The sequence below is a fragment of the Nesoenas mayeri genome, assembly GCF_963082525.1.
Source record: "Nesoenas mayeri genome assembly, chromosome: Z".
Taxonomy (NCBI): domain Eukaryota; kingdom Metazoa; phylum Chordata; class Aves; order Columbiformes; family Columbidae; genus Nesoenas; species Nesoenas mayeri.
In genome coordinates, this window is record NC_137542.1 from 24,301,606 (window position 1) to 24,326,851 (window position 25,246).

General features: G+C 42.4%; 1 protein-coding gene across 1 annotated transcript in view; it reads right to left on the reverse strand.

The window, feature by feature from the left end:
• Positions 1-23,431, reverse strand: part of MAMDC2 (MAM domain containing 2) — a gene marked incomplete at both ends in the record, with an annotated part of 62,604 nt that extends 39,173 nt beyond the window's left edge. The window contains 2 exons of the mRNA XM_080362762.1: positions 23,144-23,257; positions 23,401-23,431. Of these exons, the coding sequence (XP_080218888.1) occupies positions 23,144-23,257; positions 23,401-23,431 (145 nt within the window). The remainder of the gene's footprint in view (positions 1-23,143; positions 23,258-23,400) is intronic.
• Positions 23,432-25,246: the final 1,815 nt, after the last annotated feature.

Here is a 25,246-nt window from a genome sequence, read left to right on the forward strand (position 1 = left end):
GCCAGATCCAAACACTGCCCTTGGGGAAGGAAAAAACCTGCAACCGGCAGCCTTCTGGAGCGTATCTGCAAACCACAGGGACGCACTCAGTGAACAATTATAAAAACAAAACTTTTCTACTGCATGGTTCTGCTGTCTCTGCATCTGCCAAATCACTTGGCCTACCGCATTACCCTGAAAACCAGCTCATCTGCCTTAATGTTTGTCTCTCCCAGCTACATCAGATCAACTAATAAACTGTACCCTTTGCCCACAAGCCTTGTCCCGCTGTGGAAAGTTCTAAATGTGTGTTGGCTTCACTGGCTTCAGAAGCTGGAACTCCTGTGAGTTCAGTTTCCTGCTTTCTGTAAGCTCTTTTTTTTTTTTAATAGCAGGACTGTTAGCATGACTGACAGGCTCACTGTGGGCTGATCAGTGATCTCGCATCACAAAATACAAACAGAACTGCTACCAGATGACGTACATATTTATATCCATATCCTGAAATAGCTGGCTACAGAAGGTGCTTACAGATGAGCTGATCAGATCCCGACGGGTACTAGCAGTAACCCAGGAGAAGGTCACCAGAGAGAATCAGCCTAGCCACACCATCCGTTTCCAAAAGCTGTTGAAGGTCGCTGTCTTGTAATTTATCACCAGCTGCTGCTGTGGCAGCCCTGTAGCTGCTGCTGTGTTTACTCAATGGCCACTCTCGAGTAATCCACTCCAAGAGAGAAAGCAGACACAGTGACTCATCTTCTGCCCCAGCAAGCTTCATCCTGGACCAGGAACATGCAATGGTGAAGATTCAGTGTCTGCAACCACAAAACCTGCAGCCAAGGAACACATCTGCTGATGCTGAACATCACAACCACCAGGACCACGGTTAATATTTCCTGGAGCTCTGCAAAACTGCAACCAGCAGTCAGCCACTTCAAAGATCAACATCAGCACCTTCAGTTTACCAGGGATGCCTTAAGGCTTGCAGTCCTGTACATCATTCCTGCCTGGCAAGCAGCTGGTAGCAACTAAGGATGTGTGCATGTACACACATACTGAGCCAAAATACACAAAACTGGAGATGGGGGATTTTCAAGGGTTTATCACAATAGTCCCAGGTTAGATAACTGTAACCTCTAAAACATCTTATGCACATTTTAAGGGAAGAGAAAGTAGTTGTAAATTTAATCCTGAAACCTACATTTGCCATTTGAGCTTTAAGTATAACATGTTGTACTACCACTTCATTAGGCATCAAATACCCGCTATCCAGAGATGTTTGCCAAAGGATTTTTCATTTAAGTATACTGCTTTCAGCTTCCTGTCTCATCCCCTGAAGCAGAAAGTACACCTCACATTATACATATCCATGCTCCATGGTAGAGTACATTCATTGGAAGCTGAGCACTGGGTCATAACCTACAAGAGCTCTCCTTTCAACAAACATGAGCGATGACTTCTGGCTGAGTACCCTTAAACAGAAACTGTTAAAACTGGCAAAATTAAACAAGAAATTAATTTAACATCCCACAAAGCCTGGAATTCAACCTACCAAGGCTACTCTGAGCTTTGTTTTTTCTTCTTCAGTTATTGCTCTCTATCCCTTTTTGTTGAGTGGATAATTTTAAAATTATGAAATGCTACAAATTAAAAGGCAGGAATGAAAGCTTGCTCTGATTTTCTTTTTTTTTTTCCTGAGAAACATGAATATACTTATTGACCCCAGAATGACTTTCCAGTTTTTACACGGATTATAGAAAACTGCACATTGATACATTTACTGCTGGTCTCAAAATTCAGAATATCCCGAAGTATTTTACAGAATGCTGTGGGGAGGTGCTGATGCCCAATGGCTCCCTCCCCTCTGCCTCAGTAGCTGCAATCTCTAGGACCACCGCAAGGAGATTCAGTTGTGGAGCTTCAGCTCACAGTGAGACATTTGGACTACCCAGAATTATGTTTACAAGCATCACTTGGTATCAAAAGAAAAGAAACCTTCTAGTGCAAACTCCAGTATAAGAGAATAGGAAGAAATGGATACAAATGAATGCTATAAATGTTTAGGCATTTAGGAGATTTAGGAACCAGTATTCTGCTTTACACAGGTTATCTGACTGCTGACCATAATCAAGAGAGTTTTGATACATTTTCGTTTCCCTTGGCTTTGTGTTTTAATTAAAACAGTCAAAGCCTTCTTCTGGACTGAGTCCATATCAGTGAACTACCTTACACATCTGAATTCATCTCAGGCCATCAGATGTCACCCAGAATATGCGCAGGGCTCTGCCATCTGTCTGGCCCTGTCCATTCCTCACATGTCCGTCACATTGTGGTGGTCTCTCTGCTTCCCTTTACTAGGCAATGGTCAACAAACAAAGTCCTTCAGGCAGTCCCTTCACACGCTCCCCAGTTGCCCAGGGACACTTGTCATCACAGATGCTCAGACTTTATTCTTAACACAGGCTCCAAATGTTTCCATTTTTTTCTAGTTAATTTTGGAAGGGAAAAGCTACTGAAACTTTTGGTGAATTTTAGCACTTACTGCAATATCATTCCAGTGAATATCCAGTATTAGCTCCAGGCATTTGCTTGCAAGGGCATTTAGCATGCCTCAGTTGCGCTATAAGACACATTTATCCAGACAGAAATAGCACTTGAGATATAAGCTGGTCATTGGAAAAAATCTATCCATCTGACCCTGCCAGTTCATGACACTGTTTCCTTCAGGATATCCTCGCTGACTCCCATTTCACTGCTAAAGTTTGTCAAATCTTTTCCAAAGTATTAGAGTTCGTGGGCCTTCATTAGATTTTTTTTTTCCCCATAACAATTATTAAAACTATTGTGCCTCATTCTATTTACTTTGCATCCTAAATATGCTAGGGTTATCACACAGATGTTAATGAAGTTCAGGTAAATCCATAAATACCATTCAGATTAACCCCCTTCAGTGCACTTGGCCTGCCAAATCTCACTGGTCACTTAACACTACCCATAGGGAGCAGCTCCCTTTCAAATGTGCCCCCCCATTTATTCCTCAGAGTGTAATTAAAGGACCCCAAAAGACAACACCAGCTCTGAACGCACATCCTCCCAGTTGGCTGTTAGTACCCAACAGTGCTCACAGATGGACACTTGGGGAAGAAATAAGTCTAAAACAGGCACACTGAGACGCTCTACCCCAAGCCCTCTGAGCCCCTACTGCTGTTTTTCAGCCTGAGTTGGTTGTGGTATCCACTCTATCAACAGATGATCCCGACCGAACAGCATGTGCCTTGTACTTTTCCTAAATAAAAATAAACTATGCACAAAATAAACCCTGCAGAAATAACTTTGCTCTATCTGCCAAGCTTTGTGTGGTCTTTCTAAAAACAGTCCTTAGCCCAGTTTTTCTGAGAAAGCCTTTTAGTGTTGGTTTTGCCATGAAGTATAGTTCGGAAGTTATTTGAGACAAAGCAAATCCTGGAATGCTTGAAGGTGTTACCAAAGTTCATACAGTGTCAACGAACAGGTTCAGCACCGGTCCCAACACATTTTGTGTATGTTTACAGTTTCCCCAGGAACAGTGAATTCTCTGCTGGAAAAGTATTTTCTGCAAACACGAAGCGTTTTGGGGGAAATTGGAGCCAGGAGCTGTCTCTGGGTGCCTCTGAGCGCTCCCATACGCTGCTCCCTGCACTCGGCAGCTCTGGCCGGATCCCGGCGAGCCCGGCTGGCCACCGGCAAGGACCGGCCAACTTGCCTTCTGCTGTCAGCAAACAGATATTCATGTCTCAACTTAATTGTGCCAGCAGCTGCTCCCACCAGTTTTGCCTGTTACCCTGCAGAGTCAGAAACTTGTGCTGCCTGCAGAGAAAGCTCGTTGTTTACTGAAGAAACTCACAGTTGTACTTGCCAAGGAAGTATCAATGGACATCTTTGGGATGACAGAGGCAATTCAGTCCTTATTAAATGTTAACAAGTGATTAGACAACCTTTCTTTTCGGTTCAAATTTCACACATGTGCCACCGGTCTCTTGAAAGAGAGGGTGTAGGATTGTCTTTTCCAGCCTCTGCTCCAAGCTATAAACTCAAACAGCATTGACAGCCGCTCTGCAACTCACACACAAAAGATGTTTGCCAAGAAGCCTTTACCAGTGCAACTTTCTGACATGGTTCCCAGGCTCTGCCTTTACTGTGGAGAAGGAGAAAGACCCATTTCCACAGCACAGAGACCATGAAACTCCCAGAGCTGCCACTCCTCCTCCACACCTTAAAAGCTGAGAGTAATCTAGGCCACAAGACCAGCTGCTTGCCAAGTTTTATCTTGGAAAACAAGGGAAATATTTATGACTGTTGGGAACTTGAGGTGGGGGGAACCAAAAAGACAACGTTTTAATGCGTGATACTGAAATAGCCCAAAATACTGAGCCAATATTCCTATAACTGCAGTGCTCCAAGGGAGGAAAACACAAGGTCTCACATACCAGTCTTCAAAAGTCTGGTCTCTAACACTACCAAGAAGGTGATCCAAGCCAACCGAGTATACAACAACCATCTAAAATCTTCACATTCAGAATTCAGGAAAATGTAATTTCACCATATCATTACAAACCAGAACTTTGCTATTTCTATCTTCTTCTTCTTGTTTTCATTTTTAAAAGAAAAATGCTAATAAAGGGGGGGAGGGGAATCAATAAAATACATAATGCAAATATGTAACTAAATTTCCTGTAAATTCTTAAGAATCAAAAAAGCACACAATGTTTTAGAGAGCAAGAGATACACCATGCAACACAAAGAAAACAACCAAGAAGGGATATTCGTTTACAAGGCCATTTCCTTGCTTTTAAAAGTGCTCTATTTTATCTTCTTTTACACAATACTTTTCTTCCCATGCTGGCTTTTAAAAAGAAATCAAAGTCTGCAAGATCTTTTACATGTTGCAAATAAATGGATTGTTTCTTTGTGATGCTTCCGACTCTTGAGGCAAAATACAGGAGTATTAACAGTCAGGAAATGGACCTCAAGACATGCCCGCCGTTGTCCTTGTAACTCTCTGGGGAGGAAAATGGCTCTGCTTGCCAGCTGCTCTCAAACCTATGTCCCAAGCTGTTTCAGGAGAACACAGATTGATCCCAGCAGGGGAAGCATACAATGAATTTTAAACCTGCTTTCCTCCTCTACATCTTTGTGCCATGTGAAGCCCAGTCAGGGGAAAATTAAACCCACAGAGCCTTACTGAAAACAGATCTGAGTAGCTCATCCTTGGCTTAGCTATTCCATGAGAGAACACACCTGGAGTTACTTCTTTGCGTCCCCCTCCATAAGTAATTTAGTAGTATATGAGAGCTTAAATTCTGCATCGAAGTGCAAAGAAAATAAGATCAACTGAAAAGTTTGTTTAATCATGGCCTGAGGAATTCCCAGTGGACCACTGGATAGAAACTATAAGCACAAAATAAATTATCTCTTACACCAAGCAAAAGCTGTGGCTGCCTGCCAGATGATGAGGGATAACTCTGTGGCAAAGAGGCCTGCATGCTGCACAAACGCAGCCTCTGCCGTCAGGCTCATTACCTTCCTGACTTGTTTGCTGAACCTCCAGGACATCCAAAATCCCTAATTTCAGGATTTCCTTCTGGGCACATCTTCCCTCTGAAAAGTATATGCTTTCTTTTCAGGGAGAAAGAACACATAGACATTTGATGGGACAATGAAATAGTTTAGTTAGCCATTCTTATTGAATAGCAACTGTGGGCCACTTTTTAAAGATGTTCCCCTTCTTGCCAGAGTTCCTGGTTATATGAAAACAAATGTGGTATAAACCAAATTGGGCATACTTTCACAATGTCTGGTTAACATTACCACTTATTTCTTCTGCAGAAGCAATGATGAAGGAGATTTCTGTTGCAGCATCACGGCCTGAATCTTCAAATAAAATTACACCTTGGCTTTTTGAATGCCCTTCCACAACAGCTCAGAGTCAGGTGCTAGAATTCAGCCTCAGTGGCCTTTTAGTAAAATCTAATTGAAAAGGAGAAGTATACTTCCTGCTCCAGAAGAGCTGAAACTTTGCCATTCTAGTTTGTATATGGTCTTATTGTGTACAAGTGTTGCCATACAATGACAACATATGGCAACCTGGGCAACAGATCAGGCAAACAGACATCACCCTATTAATGAAGTACATAAACAAACAGAAAACAAAGTCCACTGCAACCAAACTGCTGTAGTATATTTCTGTTCCAGCTATGAAAGAAACATGACGGCACAGCTGAATATAGAAATGAGACTCAATAAAATTCGGAGTATGATCAAGATGAGTCTACTATTACTTATGATATTAAAAACTAGCAGCCGTTTGTTAAACTCAGAAAATTCTCAGATATTGAGAACAATCTTTGACACAGAGACATATGGATTTGGTGGGTGGGCTAGTTGATGGATGAAGAATTTGCTGGATGGCCACATCCAAAAACTTACAGTCAACAGCTCAATGTCCAAATGGAAACCAGTAATGAGTGGTGTACCTCAAAGGTCCAAGCTGAGAGCAATACTGTTTAGTATCCTCATCAATGACATAGACAGTGGGACTGAGTGCACCCTTAGCAAGCCTGCAGCTGACACCAAGCTGGGTGGTGCCATGGATTTGCTTGAAGGAAGGGATGCATCCAGAAAGACCTTGACAGGCTTGAGGAGCAGGCCTGTGCGAACCTCATAAAGTTCAACAAGACAAAGTGCAAGGTCCTGCACCTGGGTCACAGCAATCCCCAACATCAATACAGGCTGGGGGATGAAAGGATTGAGAACTGCCCTGAGGAGAAGGACTTAGTGCTACTGGTGGATGGAAGTTTGGACATGAGCCAGCAATGAGTGCTTGCAGCCCGGAAGGCCAATTGTGTCTGCATCAAAAGGAGCGTGGCCAGCAGGTCGAGGGTGGTGATTCTGCCCCTCTGCTCTGCTTTGGTGAGATCCCCCCTGCAGTCCTGCATCCGGCTCTGGAGCCCTCAGTACAGGAAAGACATGGACCTGTTGGAGAGGGTCCAGAGGAGGCCACAAAAATTATCAGGGAGCTGGAACAGCTCTGCTGTGAGGACAGACTAAGAAAGTTGTGGTTTTTCAGCCTGGAGAAGAGAAGGCTCTGAGGAGATGTTATTACAGCCTTCCAGTACTTAAAGGGGGCTTACAAGAAAGATGAGAACAGACTTTTTACCAAGGCCTGTAGTGAAATGACAAGAGGCAATGGTTCTAAACTGAAAGAGAGGAGATTTAGGTTGGACTTTGTATGACGACGATGGTGAGACACTGGAACAGAGAGGCTGTGAATGCCCCAACCCTGGAAGTGTTCAAGGTCAAGCTGGATGGGGCTTTCAGCCACCTAATCTGGTGAAAGATGTCCCTGCCCATGGCGGGGGGCTTAGACTAGATGATCTTTGAAGGTCCCTTCCAACCCAAACCATTCTATGATTGTATGATATTAAATATGGATGCAATTGTGAAATAAGTTGGTAAGATAGGAGAATAAAGCAATTAGTATAGTGTACTTCCTTGTAGCTGGCATTTCAAAATCAACTAATTTAATGTTAGTTAAAAAAAAAGTCATCTCTGAAGCTGATGGCAAAGTCAATTATTTGGAGTAATACCTATGTCATCAGTTTGATTTGAATCTGGCCAGGGAATAAGCTAGTGTACTCACCTCCAGAATAACAGTCTGGAGCAAAATAACCCACTCATGCTTTTTGCTGATGTTTACTGAAGTTCTCACAGAGCAGGTCCATCCTTCCTTACAGCTTACTGCTCTTTGATTATGGGTGCTTGCAAACACATTGCTGGCAGGAGGCTGTTATTATCAGCTAGAGATGGTGGACAGCAGAATCAGTTGGAACAGAGGACTCAGCATTTCATATTTTTTATGATTCTCTCAGCTTTCCAGGAAAAATTTTAAGCTTTGTTTTTTGGCAATTCACCTCCATAAAATATTGGAAGGGCTGAAGAGGCTGAAAAGCAGAGCCATGACTCCAGGTTAAGTATAAAAAATTCCATGCTGCATATCAATTCCTATTTGCCCCAGACTCCTTGAGCATCCCTTTCTCCACAGATTTACTGTGGTCTAACTATGTAATGCCTTCATGACTTGAGATAATCTTTATCAGTCTAGACTCTCATCCGTGCCCTTGCAGGGCTGTTCTGTAGCCTTCAGGTGGCACAGTAGGTAACAGTGACCATAGGAGCACTAATGGAAATCTTACAGCAGATTTCTCATGCACATCTTGCAGCCTCCTCAGCAGTGCATCAGCAGGATCACCAGTAAAATATACAGACACATTGTGCAGGTACAGCCTGCAAACATCTCCCTCCAAAAGATCTTACAGGCTGCCTTGTTCCATCAGGCTTGAGTGCTGCATTACTATGAGGATCCTTCAGACTGCCAACCTTCCCTCTCAGGGAGTTTCCTGCAGTACAATACAATAAATGCTACAAAAACTAGGATGTTACAATCATCAAATTAGAAAAGACCTCAAGAGAGGCCAGTGCAGATGTACAGCAAGCAACAATACCACTTTCCAGCAAGTTTCAAAGGTTAAGGTTTTGGGTTTTTTTTTTCTCTTTTCACGGAATCATTTGAATATTTTCAAGATACGGACTTACATTGAAAGTTCTACTGCTCTGGGCTTAAGCTGGAGCTCTTTTTTCTCTCACTTTCTCTCTCTTGAGTAGCCAACAGAGATACCTAAGCTGAAAAGTGGGTGTCACAAGTAATCTTGCAGTAAGCAACCATGTTATTTCTTTTAAGAACAGTGAACTAACTTGCAGGCTGACAAAAGGCAGAGCAGTCAAATTCCCTTCTAGATGCATAACTAACAAAAACCACAAAATGGTCTATCAAAAATAAACAGCAGAAAAGCTAAGCAGCCCTTGAAAGGGTAACATAAAAAGATCTAGCTGACCCAGCACAAGAAAAGATTATTGGAGTCCTCTGCTACTAGGGGGTGATTGATCACATAACCCTATTTTTGGCCTCAACACCCACCAGCTGTGATGTCTACTCCACATTCATGAGTGCTTTTTCATATAAAAACACAGATTACAGCTCTTTGCTTTTTACCTACATGTGGTGGTCCAAACTATACATACCACTCATCTTATTTCCATATATGACAACTTCGCTGTGCAAAGTTCTCTCTTCTTTCTCAAACAAACTACAGTTACTGCCCTAATAACTCTCCAGTTTGACACTTAGTTTAAAATAAGCACTGGAAGTGACTATATTTAGAGAACAATCTGGTATTGGTATAAATCCTCTCATGTTTCCACTTAAGCACCCAAGAATATTCTTGGCCAGGAAAGAAATCCCTTTGCAAAAGGCCTTGCAAGAATTAAAATGCAAAATAACAACTATATAAGAACTAGAAAAGATTCCTGTGTTTGAATTTCTCCTGCTTGTTACTAAACTTCAACTAATCTTATGCAAATCAACATCTTAGATTAGCATTGCCGAGCTATAAGTAAGCATATTTTGAAAGTTACAGGACATCCTACTTGAAATGCTACAAGCAACAGCTTAAAATGAAACATGTAAGTTTTCAAGGATATATATGAAGATATTAACAAGTAGTTTGCTGTGAAGCTGAATATGCAACTGGAGGTGCTAAGCAAACCATTCACTGATAGACTTGTTAAAAGACTTATTCTGTACACGGACAGATTTTATCATTGTTTGTGCCCTGGACGTTACCATGTCTCCAAGGCAGATCTCTAAGGGAAAAAAAATGAAGTTAATCTAGTTTTCTCAAACATATTTATTGTAGCTATATTGGGTACACTTTAAAAATCCAGCTACCAGGATGCTTGTACTTGGAGTTTTCATTTGTGTATGTGTATGTACTCTAGCACTCAAGGCAGCCTTTACTGGTCCCCATAAGGGGACTTAGGAATTTAAACATTTACAAATCAGCTTACACTTAGGAAAACCACAACCATTGATCTTCTGATTACTGTGAAGGCTCCAAATTCTTTCACAGCTATGGGAGTATACTGCTGCTTAAGCTATGGCTCAAAGCCTGAGGAGTACTAAAAGCTGCCTTTATTGAGTAAATTTTCTACTGCACTCTTAAGAATGGCTCGAATGTCCATCATACAGGACAAAACTGGCTATCACCTAGCATTTGGGTACTCAGATTTAATTTTCCTGGCATGAAAAAGGTCTCAGGAAGATTGTGAACCATGGCTTGACACGTGGAAATGTGTCTCCAGATCTTTGGTCTTCTGATTTCAGCCCCTACTTAGAGCTTGTAAATTTTTGTGACTGCTTGCCTCAAGTGTGCACATATTTAAGGCAGGGAATATACTTCTCTGTACATAAGGCACCTGGCACATGGCAGAAGGAGAGAAGAAGGGATTTGCTAAGAGCAGACAACAGTAATCAATACTGATAAAGAACAGCAGATCAGCTTGGGGATACATGGCTTCGGAGAATTAAGGCTTCTATTTCCCAAACAGACACAAGACAGACAGCGCAGACATCTACGTCTGTTTCAGCACTTGCCTGAAACTATTCTGATGAGCTCAGAGCAACTCGGAGTCCATATCCATTCATTCCTCTGCCTCCCTGCTGACTTCACTAAACAATCACGCCAATTACTGTCAACTCTGTCTTATGGCCTTGAATGAACTCAGATCACTTTGGCTAAAGAACTGTGAGACAGTAGGTTCAGTCAAGAAGGTTCATTTGCAAAATGATCTGCCAAGAGTAATTAGGTGGAGTGGAACTATTTTGCTAAAGCTTCCTCGAGATAATAGTCAGAAGTCTTCAAAAGAAACAGGAAATTATGAAGAACAGACCTTCCTCAAAATTCGAGTGTGCTACCTCTTAGTTTATCTGTTTCCTATGAAATCTTGCAGCCATGAGCGTTAGAAAATCTTAGCTACATGATAATCAAGCCTCAAAAAAACCAGCAAGGAATAGATTCTCCATACATTGTTAAAACAATTAAGAGATCCTTCATTTAACAGGAGACCTATAACAAACTCTAATTTCTTCTCTTGGATGAGATTTCATATATACATAGACATAAATAGACTCAAATATGTACACATACGTGTGACTATTCTGTTTAATTCTTACCTTACAAAGCACCAGAAATTCTCAGACTTTTCATTGTGGTGGTGATCTCTCCAAAAGACCACTGCAGTATGGCTTTTTGTAGCTTTCAGTCAAAAATGTGAAGATAACACAGAATCAGAGAACAGTTGAGGTTCGACAATCTGAAGTTCATCTGGTCCAACCTCTCTGCTCAACCAGGCCACCTAGAGCCAGTTGCCTAGGACCATGTCCAGATGGCTTTTGAATATCTCCAAGGACAGAGACTCCACCACCTCGCAGTACCCTCACAGTGAATAAGTGTTTCCAGTTGTTCAGATGGAACATCCTGTGTTTCAGTTTGTACCCATTGCCTCTGGTCTTGTCACTAGGCACCACTGAACAAAGTCTGGCTCTGTCCTCTTTGTACCTTCCCTTCAGATGTTTGTTTATATACATATAAGATCCCCTCTGAGCCTTCTCTTCTCCATACTGTACAGTCTCAGCTCCTGCAGACTCACCTCACGGGACAGATACTTCAGTCTTTTCATCATCTTCATGACACTTCATTGGGCTCTCTCCAGTACACCCATCTCTTCTCTTGTACTGGGGATGCCAGAACCAGACACAGAACTCCAGGCAGGGTTTCACCAGAGCTGAACAGAGATAAGCATCATCTCTCTCGACCTGTTGGCAACACTCCTCCTAAGGCAGCCCAGGACACCACTAGCCGCCATTGCTGCAAGGGCACGTTGCTGACTCATGGTCAGCTTGGTGTCCACCAGGACCTCCGGATCCTTTTCTACCAAGCTGCTTTCCAACTAGGCAGCCCCCAGCATATGTTATTGTACAGGGCTGTTCCTCCCCAGGTGCAGGACTTTGCACATCTCCTTGTTGAACTTCACAAGGTTCCTATCAGCCCATTTCTCCAGCCTGTTGAGGTCCCTCTGGAGGCCAGCATGATCCTCCCATGCATCAGTCACTCCTCTCAATTTTGTATCACCATCAAACTTGCTGAGGGTACACTCTGACCCATCATCCAGATCATTAATGAGGATGTTGAACAGGATAGAAACTCATATTGTCCTCTGGGATACACTGCTAGGAACTGACCTCGAACAAGACTTTATTCCAGTGATCACCACCCTCTGGGCCCAACCACTCAGTCAGTTTTCAATCCTCACTTCACCTCTGCTCATCCAGTCCACACTCCATCGTGGTTTTTTTTTATGACGATATAACAGCACAGAAAGTCAAACAAGCAAAAAAGTACCAATCAGATCTTCCAAGTATGTGAAATGTAAATAGGTGCTAAAAGTATTGGAAAAAAGTTTCTAATTAAGACTGGAAGGCCTCTTTCCTTGTTCTCCAGCTTCTTGTTGCTTACAGTGCTACAGCAGCTAAATTTCTAGTTATCTCTCCAGCAAGAGAACCCTAGATTTTGTATTTCGAAACTGATCTCAGCTAAGGTGCCTTTATACACAAAATAGATAGATAAATTAATTTTATCCTCTTTGAAAACAGTTTTTAAGTATGCCTTTGGGCATTTCTACTGTCCACCTGCAGCACACAAGCAATAAGAGAGCAGTCATGCCACAGAACAGCTCGATTTTCCTATCACCCACACCTCGGCTGCAACTCATGTTGCCTTCCCCATCAGCAACATGAGTTGCCTTCCCAGAGAAACTGTATCTCAAAAAATATAGTATTGCAAATATCAGTAGTAATACAACTGATAATAATAATAATAATAATAATAATAATAATAATAATAATAACGGTTGCCTCAGAAATATTTTTAAATGCAGAACACATTGGTTAAGCTCATTAGTTCTAACTTCCTTTATGAGAGGCAACATGCCTCTTTCTATAAAGGAAAATAAAATGGGTTTTCCTATTGTATTTCCCTCCATTTATATTTTCTAGATGGAGTCCTTAACACCCAACACTGTATTTATGTATTTGCTCCCCAGTATGTATATAAACTTGAGCAAGCCAAGAGATTTCTGAATACAGAAAGCATATCAGAGGCAACTCAAAAAATCCAGATGCTATCCAAAATCTTCTGGCTGAGGTGCTATTATACCCAGTCACTGCAATAAAGCTGTGCCATCCAAGACCTGCCAACTTGTGAAACAAGAAATTAAGAGTCAGTGAAAAGTCAGTGTTATCTATACCTCCCAGGGAAGTCAGCACTATTGATTTCCAAAGAAGATACCCTACAAACAAAATTATCATCACTCTGCAAAAATAGAAGGAAGAAATATTAAGGCAGAACTCATGGGTTTTAACTCTGACAGGCACTTTTTCCTGAGGGCAGGACTACTGACTCCTGGGAAATTAGTGACATGGCCCAATAGCTACATGGACATAAAAAAGTATCTGTTGCCCACTCAGACTCTCTATGCTATTTCTCAGACACATCTTCTCCCTAACCCATGCAACGAAGAACCTGTGTTCCCCCATTATAGCCCTTGGACTTACGGCTCCCTTCCACCCTGCCAGTCTCAACCTATGCCCAGAAGAACAGATGACTCTTCTGCAATATGATGGAAAATAATCAGAGCACTTCAGTTTGCTGCAGCATAAGCAGTATGGAATGTGCTCCCAAAGGACCTTCCAGTGCTCACGAGTCTTGCAGTACCCAAGAAGACTTTTAACTCAGAAGTGACTTTGCCTTCCAACTACCTCTATGTATATGAGGCAAGCCCGGAATCTCATAACCAGGCACAACCTCTTCATCTAATCCTGGTGTGATGAGACAGCCATTAGAATGATGTTTGCATTCTTTCTGTATTTCACGGTTCCCTGCTCCAGACAGGTACTCAACCTACCTGCTGACATCAGCCTTCTTCAAGAGGCTTCTCAAACCATGTCCATGATAGTCACTGAAAATCAAAAAACCATGTTCCAGGCCGGAGGAAACATGGCTCAGCAAATGTAAAACAGGCCTATGAAAGGCGATACATTTTCATTACAAGATCTAACAAAGAATTACAGAGTCACATTGGACAGTATACTTTACTCATCTGTACATCAGCTGAGGATTTCTACTGCAAGTAGAAAGCCCTCTGTGGAGCACTTAGAGCTTTATTGGAGAAAAGTGTTCATTAGTTAATCTAAACTTTGTTCTTAGATACAGTGCATTAAAACACGATCTTTAATGATATAATCAGAAAACAAGGAAATCTTCACAAAGCTGCTAGGATTATCTGCCTTACTTGCCCTTCAGCCATGACCTTTTGCCACAAATACCTCCAAAGCTGAACCCAATAGCTTCTGTCACACAGAAGCCTCCTTCAACCTTTGTTCAACTGAGTGCTAGACAAGGTAACAGTCTCATAGTATTGATTTATTGTTATGATGTAGCACAAAAAAACCCCAAACCTCAAATCTCACTATGGTTTTGTGTACAACAACATAATCTGCCCTTCCATTTCTGTAGCTCTTCCTGGATTTTTAACATGAAATACAGTTTATGGGCCAGCAAATATGAAAAAACTCACCAAGTCACAACAAAGCTGCTTTAAGTAAATTAATTGTTCACTAATTGAAAACTATGAAGACTGTTTCCCAGAAGACTTTGGCTGATAGTTCAAATGGAAATCTAATTACTGTGATTCATGGTATTTTCATACTAGGACGTGCAAGGTTTTCAGAACTGAGCAAAGTGTTAGTAACATGTAGCTCATACTTTATCAGAGAAAACATCTATTTAAAAGAACTTTCAAAGTAAACCAAAACAATTACTCAGACTATTAGAGTTGTCTGATATAATGATCTTGGGCCATGTTTGCCAAAAGAAAATGTGTTGGAGGAACAGATATATAGTGTATAAGAAAGAGTCTGTTAATCAAAGAGCATTTTTAAAGTGGTGGCCACGATAGTGTTAAGTAAAATTGCAGGAATTTTTGATTATTGTATGAAGACGGAGTAAAATAATCAGACTTGAATCTTTGGCTGCCTAGAAACACGGGGAAGGACAGGGCAAAAGATGCTTACTCTTAAATGCGAATAATAAAATATGTTCAAATTATATTATATAAAGGCTTCTAAGTAATCAAAGAATTGCATGAAGTTACAGGGATAACTATGCTGGCCTTTTATCTATCTAGCCTTCTATAGCATTACTGCTACAAAGTAATATTAAGACAGTAAATACTGAAATATTACAGGAAAATATCATAGAATACCAGGTTGGAAGGGACCAAAAGGATCAGTCTCTCTTTTTTTTTTTAAGTATTTTTTCTTCAGATGCAACAGCAGAAGGTTTGAGCCAGTTTGATAAGTTTAGTCAGTATAGGCATTGCCTGTACTGCACTTACACAGGGTGTCTAAGGATGAAAAATCTCAGAAAGTAATATAATGGCAGAACTTAAAAAAAAAAGAAAAGAAAAGAAAAGAAAAGACAAAACAACTAGTTGTGACTAGTTTGGGCTTTTTTATTCAATAAGCTTTCAAAGATTTTCACTTTATAGCATCCTATATAATAAGACTATTAGGGCTTTTTCAGCCTGATTCTATTGTAACTCCGAATAGTCTGTACCATATGCAAGATGAATAGGTCATTTTCACCACTAGAAATGCTCCTGAAATGCCCGTGGTCACACTTCAGCACAAGTGCTAGCTTATTTTTCCTCACTACAGATCTTGACCCACATTAGATCTTGACCAAAATACATACTGAAAATTTTCTGCGCTGACAATACCTTCCCTTTCCTCAAAAAAAAAAAATGAACTGGCAAATTATTAGCTCTCCTCTTCATTTTCAAGATGATTACACATGTAGTATAATAAGTACAATACCACAAAGTAGTTCATACTGCCTGTCAGCCGTATTACTGATATAACAGCTTTCACCATGCATGCACCTTGAAATTCCTAAAAAGACGCTTCAGCTACATTCATTTAAGTATTTCATTTTTTCATAAAACTCAAAATATTTCTAGCTGTTTTCAGCAAGTGATTTTGTATGTTTGTACTTGTATTTTAGCAAACTTTAGCAATAAATATTTGCAAGGTCAGTATTCATTCTGTTTATAGCAGAAGCCTAAAACATAGTATTTAACTTCCTGTTAATGGAGAAAATAACCTCAAAAAGCTAGACTGATTTCCCAGTCCTGGGCCTTATCCATCTCCACCAGAGCCAGCCACAGCAGCTGTGATTTCAGGGGGGAAGCCTCACCTCACTTTCCAGCCCAGGACTGAGATGTGCCCAGCTAGTTTTCCATGTAAACATACAGCATTTTGAAATGTGAAGCTGCAATATAATTTTTACTAAATGTGGTTTACAGTGCCGTATCAGTTGTAGAGAACCATGCAAGTTGCTCCACCCTACTAACAAATAACAAACCCTGTTACCTTGAGGGAATCAGATTTACTCTGGGGCTACATGCAAGTTATTTGTTTGACTGAGGTGATTTGGCCTCCCACTCACTCTTTTGCCCTTCTGCATTTTAATTCATTTTTTCCAAATTCTAGTGGTAAATGTCTGTTTTCATTTTTCATACAAAACAACAAAGCCCAGTCTATTGTCAGGAGTTGAAGGTATATTCAGTAACCGTGAATGTTATAACAGCCATTGTCCTTCTCTTGCGGCTGGCCTCCACAGCTCAGTGTAAATTGCACTAAAATAGCTTGTTCACTCTCTAACCACTGAAGCGCTAACAGCTGTATGTGAAAATACACTTCTGAGAACTGTACTATCCTGTGGAATGCTTTGAAACTCATCTCTCACACACTGACTCACCAATAACAATCTAGGATTCATTTGTTCTCCCTCTGCAAATGGTAAGCCAAGACTTATCCAAAGTGTCATGCACAGGCAGCTGCTGCTGAAGACCTCCGTAAAGTGCTCTTGGACAATTCTTCTTGCACAAGACCTGCCTCTGAAGATGAGCAAAAAAGTATGCTAATAACTGTAATTTGGTCATAGTTAAGTATAAATGCTACTGCCAAAACACCTGGGACAGAAGTTATACCTGTGCAAGCAGAATGTCCAACTTCCTGATGGAATCAGCAAGAAAAGGGAAAGGCTGTAGCAAGGCTGAATACTACTCACACATGGTACGACTAAGCTGCTGTTGACAGACTGAACAAGAGAATAGCACGAAGAAATGAGTTCCTAACACCAGCGCAGTGGCTGAGTAGTCAAACTGGAGTGCACAGGTGAAATTGCACCAAAGGTGAAGGAGAAATAAGAACACCACAAGAAGAGTCTAAGTGCATCACAATATGTGAGAGTTCGCCTTTTTTTTTTTTCCCCTTGGTAGTGACTAGCAAGGACGGTTGACACTCCAAACGTGATTATTTTGCACAGGATGACAAGCATTTTAATTATCAGGTCAAGGCAAAACAGACTGTGTGCCAGTTCTAATGGCTTCTCTGCTCCATCAAATGGCATTCGGTGCAGAGATGCCCAGCCTACGGGTTTGTGAGAGCCAAACCAGTAAGCTTCCATGGCAGGGTGACTTACCAGCTGAAAACCTTGCCAGCAAGCAAGCATTGCAGTATGCCAGCCTGGTTCTGCTGCAGTTAGGTACAAGCTGGTGCAAGTCTCCCTGAATTACACTCTACTTTGCTCCCAATTACACATGCAAAAACATGTGAGACCGCTTGTCTCACCTTAGGATCGTACAAAGCCAGCAATGTTACACCTTTTCTACATTTTCAAATTGCTTACTTTCCTATGTACAGGAAAGTACTGTAGATAGATGGAAAGAAAACTGAGACTACAGATGTGCCAATCTATCTGCCAATAGGTTTGTAACTGGGCACAACCCACGTATTAAATGAACTGCGTTTGCTGTGCAACAAAATCTACAATCACCAACGATTACTTGTTTCATTACTCTGCATATTACAACCAAATGGTGTGGCATTCAAGATGAGAGAGCTTAGGTCAAAAGGGGTCAGTTTTAAGTCATATGGCACAGCTGTAAATACAAGCCACTTAGCTGGTATGCAGGCCATGTTTAGATTTGAGATTCCTTATGCTGCTGCTCTCATGCCTGACTTATCTGATGCCCTGGGATGGATGTCGTGCCTCTTGAAATAATTTTCCATTTTAAAACAATTTTGAAGCATAGTTATGTGATAAGTATCTCCCAGAAGACAAACTTCAGTTTCCTGATGCTGCTGTCAGTGATGTTGCTTGCTTACCTGCTTACCATAAACTGTTACCCAGTGGATGCCCATTTTGAGTGTGTCACAGAAACAGTCTTGGACTAATGCAGCAAAAAGTAGGGATGTTTTAAGGAGAAGAAAATCAGCATATTTTAAAATACATCGTTATTTATTACATCACTCATCTGAATGAAATCTATTTCTTTTTAAGGATGAGTGCCCTTTGGAATAGTGCAGGAAGAGAAAACATAATTAAAAACTTTGAAACGTATACTATTAAAATATAAACTTGGAGACATGAAATTAGAAGCAATACACACCTCCAGAATTTTAAAAGGAAAGCAACACACACAAAATTTGGATTTAAAGCTGCCAATAATGATGTGAGAGCCAGATGCATACGGCTGTATCAGCTACCAGTTATAGCTTTAGCAGCTCAGTGCCACATAGCTCATTATAGCAGATAGACATGGAAAGTTGTTTGACAACACTCCACAGAAGAGTAAATGTGATAAGGAGACAACTGTACAAAACCAGTTGCCACCACTACTAAAATAGCTCCAAGATGAATGCAATTGCCAGTGTGTGGGCACATTTAACAATGATAACTTGCTTTCTGGAACACGTTGCTCATATAAACAACCTATCTTCCCTATACTTTGCAATGGTAATAGAGAAATTTCTGATCTCATGGTTAAATCCAGGCAAACAGATGTAACACAGCAAACTTCATTAGTGCAAATTTGAGCTGACAGACAAATGCACATTATTTCTAGCTCTATTAAAATGGTCTCTGTTAAAATGAAGGGAGAAACAAACATACCCACAGACACAGGCACACAAAATGCTGTACAGCTATTCTTGGCAAAAATGTAAACATTGTCCAGAGTCACAGAAAAGATGTGCTACAATTATTTTGTCTAATGAAACTTATCTGTAATAATCCTATGAACAGCATGTTCTCACAGTCAGGTTACGGCTTGTTCTGTGCTAGACAGAGCTGTGAGGAAAGCAAAAAAGGCCAAAATCCAACCCTGCAGAACTGCCACAATTGACACAAGGCTGTGTTTCCTACTCCTGTTTCAAGGGGATCTACATGGCTTTATTACTCTACTCAGGGTTCCTGCCTACTACATATAGCATTTTCCTTTGGTTTTAAGTGTGAAGAAAGTAATCTGCTTGGCGAAGAAGTTCATTAAACTTACAAAGCACGTGGGACCTCTGTTTAAACAGAATCTCAAGATTATTTGATTAAATGTTATCACACAAAGTTGGACAGCATGTATTAAAATGGACAAGGTGTTTCCCTTGCAGCAAATACTGCTGACACAGAAGTAAATACCTGCGGAAACCAGCCACTATGTACCTGCAAAGCTTTATGCCGCAACATAACTAGACCTGAATTCATGCTACATATACTTGTAGGTGTTAGTGGTAAGCAACATGGAATTCCAGCTCTTCAACTATCTCTAAATATTTATACCAGTTGTGATGACTATAGATCCGCTTTCTAATTTCTCATCCATTAGTTGAGTCCAAGGACTTTGATCTTTGTCTTATATTCCGTATCTGGATTTTAAGATATAAATTATCCATTCAGAGGCATCAAGAATGCAGGAATATTTATGGGAGCATGCCTATATCTCTAAAGTTAAAACTGACCATTGACACCTTGGCTTATGTGTACTAGCAAATCACTTAATGCTTGCAGAGCTTATCATTGGTCCATTGATCCTACACAAATTCATCTGTTGCTCATCAGATTTCAGAAACAGAATTATGTGATGATACCCTTTTCCTGAGCAACAACATTACTGTGTTTCTTGTGTAGCTGGTATCCAACAATCACCCACTTCATGAAGCACATCACGTTTGCACGGGATTTCCCAGCTGACACTGAAAACAGAACTGGCACATTAGGAAACTTGCTGCCTCAAGCATGATGCTGTATTTACCCAGCCTGGGCCATGACCTCAGCTGGGCGTGCTTCTCAGCCATGGGTAAGCTCGCAAGAAGTTTATATCCTCGGCTGTTTCAATATTGTACATTTTCCTTTGCACAGTAATTGTCTGCTAAAAATCATTACAGTGCTAAAATGCAAACACCAAGTTAGCGGATGACTGACTCAAAAAGCTAACAGTTAAAAAGCGCACTTTGATGTTTATACTTGAAGGTATTATTGATGAATTCAGAGCCATGTGAGAAAGCTTGAGCCTTACAGAGGGTTTCAGTGAAGCAGAAGTTTATGGGAGCCAAGGTCCACGTGACAGATATTATGGTAAAATGCCTGATTTGTTTATTGTGTAGCTGGTATCCCATAAACATTCACTTCTTCAAGGCCAGATTTGCCAGAGTAAAGCACTAAAGAGTGAAACAGTTACGTGTCTTAGCATTGACTATTTTGATTTTCCTTTTACACACGACTAAAATGTGCCCTAAAATGCCAGTCAACTACAGGTATCAAAACTTCAACTTTAAAAAAAATCAAAATATTTTAAATAATATAAGTGATGAAATTAAACACAGAAAAACACAGTTCTTATCCCAGAACTACTAGAATACTCAAGAGAAGTCAGGAACATTTTAAAAAGCAGTTGAACCATAGAAACATACTGGTTTAAGTGGGAATGCATAGATGTAAACAAAGGTAAAAATCTAGCCTCACTCTTCCTTTCTGTGCCTTGCTCTTCAGAAGATATCAGCTTCCTTGGCAACTGGGCAGAAAACTTTCAAGTATGGAGTGGAAATTTCTGGGCAGGACTTTAGTTATATTTACATCATCTTGACAGTTTGGCACAAGACCTCACTATTGAGAGATTTAGAAGATGAAAGAACTTGTACTGCAAGTCAGATAATCCCTGTAAGACGACTGCTGTATATAGCTCTATTATTACAAATAATATTTTGAAATAACAATTTTGAAGCAATGCAAGGAGAAGCGAACAATTCAAAACTAAGCTGTCACTCCCATCCTTAACTTTCTCTGTTGTCCCAGTAAATTACCACATTGATGTACACCGACCTGCAAATACCAGGACCCAGTGCTGCCGAAAGGAACATGGTTTTACTAGCTAAAAAAGAGCATCTAAGGAACACTGGTTTTGCACACCTGCTACATAGATTTGAATGAACTATGTTCAACTAGATTTAGTTATGATTCCATGAATGTATTACTGGAGAGGCTAATACATTGTGTGCCAAATGTTTGCATGGAACGACTTGCTATGATTAAATTGCCGACTGCAGAGAAAAGGCTTATGATGGAAATGCTGACAGAACTATGCCTATTAAGAGAGGTGGTACACTAGATATCCTCCCAGGGTTTAACAGTTCGGTTATATATCTCTGAAAAACAAGACATACCATGACAGAAGCTGTGTAGATGCTTATGGTCACATAGAAAAATCAAACTACTACAAGCAAGATAGTATTGCGTGGGCCAAAAAAAAAATAGTCGTCTGCTGCTGATCCAAATCTCTGATAAAGTTTCCCTGTTTCTTGAAGCACTGTAGCAAGGATGTGCACAACACAATTTCTGCAGTTATTACTCCTACAATCTTGCAGTCCCTTGGAGCTGCATCAGTACCACGACCATGTCACTCCCCATTAACCACAAGGAGGAAGTGCTGCTTCCAAGACAGGTGGCTTAAGGGGGCATGGTGTTAAAAGGCATAGCTGGGAAAGCAGAGACGGCTACTAAATTTCCACTAGTATATTTAAAAAATCTACGTATGTTTAAATTATTTTTTAAAAAAGGAGAAAAAAGCAATTATTTTAATCAGAACATCCCAACAGCCTTTTCTAAATTAACACTCTTTGTACATTCTCAAACACTAACGTTTAATCTGAAAATTAACAATTAAAGATGACTTACTTTGCAGATGTAAGAACTGGGTACAAATCAGAAAAAAAGAAAAAAGCTTTATTATCAACTGAGTAACAAGTGGAATGACAAAACTGGACCAGCCAGTTTTGAATGGAGCACTGATGAGGGGTAATAAATAGTGTCTATCTCTTTGTATCTGTACTCATCTCTTCATTATTCTTGGCACCTGTCTTGGACCTATAAAGCTTTGAAAACATATATCCTCTTTCACTGTGAGAGCACAACTTTCAGTTAATGAATTACATTGTGGCCAAACCATAACCAAAACTAAATTATTTTATTTCACAGTTATAACCATGTTGTATTTATTTTTGTTTTGTCTTTGGTTTGTTCATACTGATTCTGTCAAAAATGGGAGCCTACACTAGAAACTTGACAGGAGTTACACTTGCATGGAAACTTTGTACAGTGACAGGATTTTGTTCTCTCTTTCAATGGCAGTCAGTGAAGTCTAATTAACTGAAAGACTAATGCTTATCTTTTTCCTATCGAACTGTATGTATCATACAATGGAGAAAAATCTTAACTGAACGTGTTGTAAAGATACTGTTCAAAAAGATTTTATCCTGCCCTGAAAATGCGTCCACTTCTAGAATAGAACCCAAAATATATTTAGAAAAAAAAAATAAATGGACCTTAATAGGAATTTGACAGATCTGTTATTTTCTGGGAAGAGGATAAATTAACTACGGCAGATTTGCTATACTACACCTTTTCCCAACAGAAAGTGAAAGCACTAGGAAGGCGGTTCCTGAGGCATGCTGCAGAAACCTGTGGAGAGACCTGCGCCTGGGGCCCCCGGACGGCTCCCCGCAGCGCCTGCCGATCACTTGTCCCGGCACTGACACCCAGACACCGAAACTGCACACGGGAGGACTCTGGTGGCCGCCGCTTCCCCGGGAAGCTTCAGCGGCGCGTTCCCGCCGGGTGGCAGCGGCACCCCGGGATGCCACCCGCGGAGCGCTGCGCGCCGCCACCGCGGTCGCGGGCAGCAGCGGCGCCCGTGGGGCAACAGCGGTGCCGGGCGGTGGGCTGTATGCCCGAGGGGAGCTGCACGCCCGGTGGTGGGCTGTACACAGCAACGCTCCTACCTTCCCCGTGCAGTGCCCAGGGCAGATGCGCGTAGTCCCACTGGTATCCGCAAGCGCTGTCCTCGAAGGCGCACGACCCGGGGGAGAGCAAGGCGGCCCCGGCGAGCCGCAGAGCTGCAAGGAAGAAGCGAGTCCCGGTCACTGCACGGCCGGCCCGGGTGCCGCGGGCTGGGAGCCACCGCCAACCCCGGAGCAGCGCCCACCCCGCGCCCCGGGCTGGCGGGGGGCGTCGCGGCGCGTCCCCCGCCGCCGCTTACCCTGCGCGGCGAGGAGGCAGAGCCGCAGCATCTTCCGCGCCGGGGAAGCCGGGGCTGGCGGCGGCGGGGCGGGCGGGCGCGGAGGCCGGGAGCGCGGGGGCGCGGCCGCGCCGAGCCTGGGGCTGCGGCGGCGGCGGGGCTGAGCGCGGCCCCTCGGCACCCCGGCGGGGCGCAGGGAGGAGAGTGCGGCCACGGGAGGGCAGGGGAGGGGCGGGGAGGGCCCCTGGGCACCCCGGTGGGCGGCCCGTCCCACCCCCGGCGCGGAGCGAGGTCGGCCCCGGCCGGTTGCCCAAGGACGAGACGGCTGGGGCTGGAGTGTCCTCGAGGATGGAGCCACCGCTGTCTCTCCGTGCGACCTGCTGAAGAGCATCACCCCTTTACAGTAAAAATGTGCTTTCTTATGTTTAAGTGGATTCTGCTATGTTTCAGCTTGTGCCCAGTGCTCCCATCATCGTGTACCACTAGAAGAGCCTGGCTCCATCTCATGTACTCCCAAATCAGGTATTTGTGAGATGCCCATTAACACCTATCTGCAGAGAACAAAGTGGCTCCGACCCCACCGAGGTTCCTGTGCCCCCACAACCAGCCCTGCCATTCTTCTCTACCACAAAACCTGCGATATCAGAGGGCCATGGCAAGGTGCCCTTGCTCTTTTGGAAAAGAAAGGTGCAGCACCTCCTTGCAGTACAAGGGCTCCAGCCCAACTGTCTCTATGTCCTCCCCTCACCTCCCACCAATTTGTCAGTGTCATTCCTGTACTGGGGTCCCTAACTGGGGCAGTACTCAGACAGGGGCTGGACAGGCACCGAGCAGGGGACAGTCCCTGTCATCCCCTGGTTCTTGGGGCCATGTTCTGCTCATAACCCCCAGGCACTGCAGGCCTTTGTTGCAGCCCAGGCACAAGGCTGGCCCTGGTTCAGTTCAGTGCCCACCAGTGCTCAGGGCTGCCCCCAAGAGCTGCTTTCCAGTGCCACCAGCCTTCATCTCTGCAGGGCCCTGTCTTCCCGTTGCTGGGCTTGACATTTGCTCTTGTTGAATTTCCTGTGTTCCTTGTTGGCCTCTGTTCATGTCCTCCTCAATGGCAGCCCTGCCACCTGCCTATTTACTGATCCCCACATCTGGTGTCATCTGGAAAACTCACACACCTTTTCTCTATTCCAGTGGCTAAGGCCATGTAACATAATCTAAAGCCTCTGTGTTCCCTGTTCAATTGTTTTTCATTCATTTTGTCTTGCTTGTTTCAGCAATTGTTGTTCAACACAGTTGGGAAAACCAGGCTCTTCAGAGGATTCCCTAGTCTATCCCAAGGTAAACTCACTTCAGCTATGCTTTTGAGTCATCACCTAAACTAGTCAGGTATAGTGAGACATTTGAACAATGACTTCCTGAAAATGTCTTTCAAAACTACATAAGTAACCATAAGTAGGATGTCAGAACCTTTTTGGTGAACTACTCCAATACCACTCTCTACTGATCCATGGGCAGGCTCTGGGGAAACAAGAACAAGCAACAAGTTGGGCGGGGAAAAATTTAATTAAATATAACAAAGGAAAGTGTAGAGTCTTGCATCTGGGCAGGAACAACTCCAGGTTCCAGCAGAAGTTGGGGAATGACCTATGTGAGTGCAGTGTAGGGGAAAGGGACCTGGGGATCCTGGTGGACAGCAGGATGACCATGAGCCAGCACTGTGCCCTTGTGGCCAAGAAGGCCAATGGCATCCTGGGGTGTATTAGAAGGGGGGTGGATAGCAGATTGAGAGAGGTTCTCCTTCCCCTCTACTCTGCCCTGGTGAGACCGCATCTGGAATATTGTGTCCAGTTCTGGGCCCCTCAGTTCAAGAAGGACA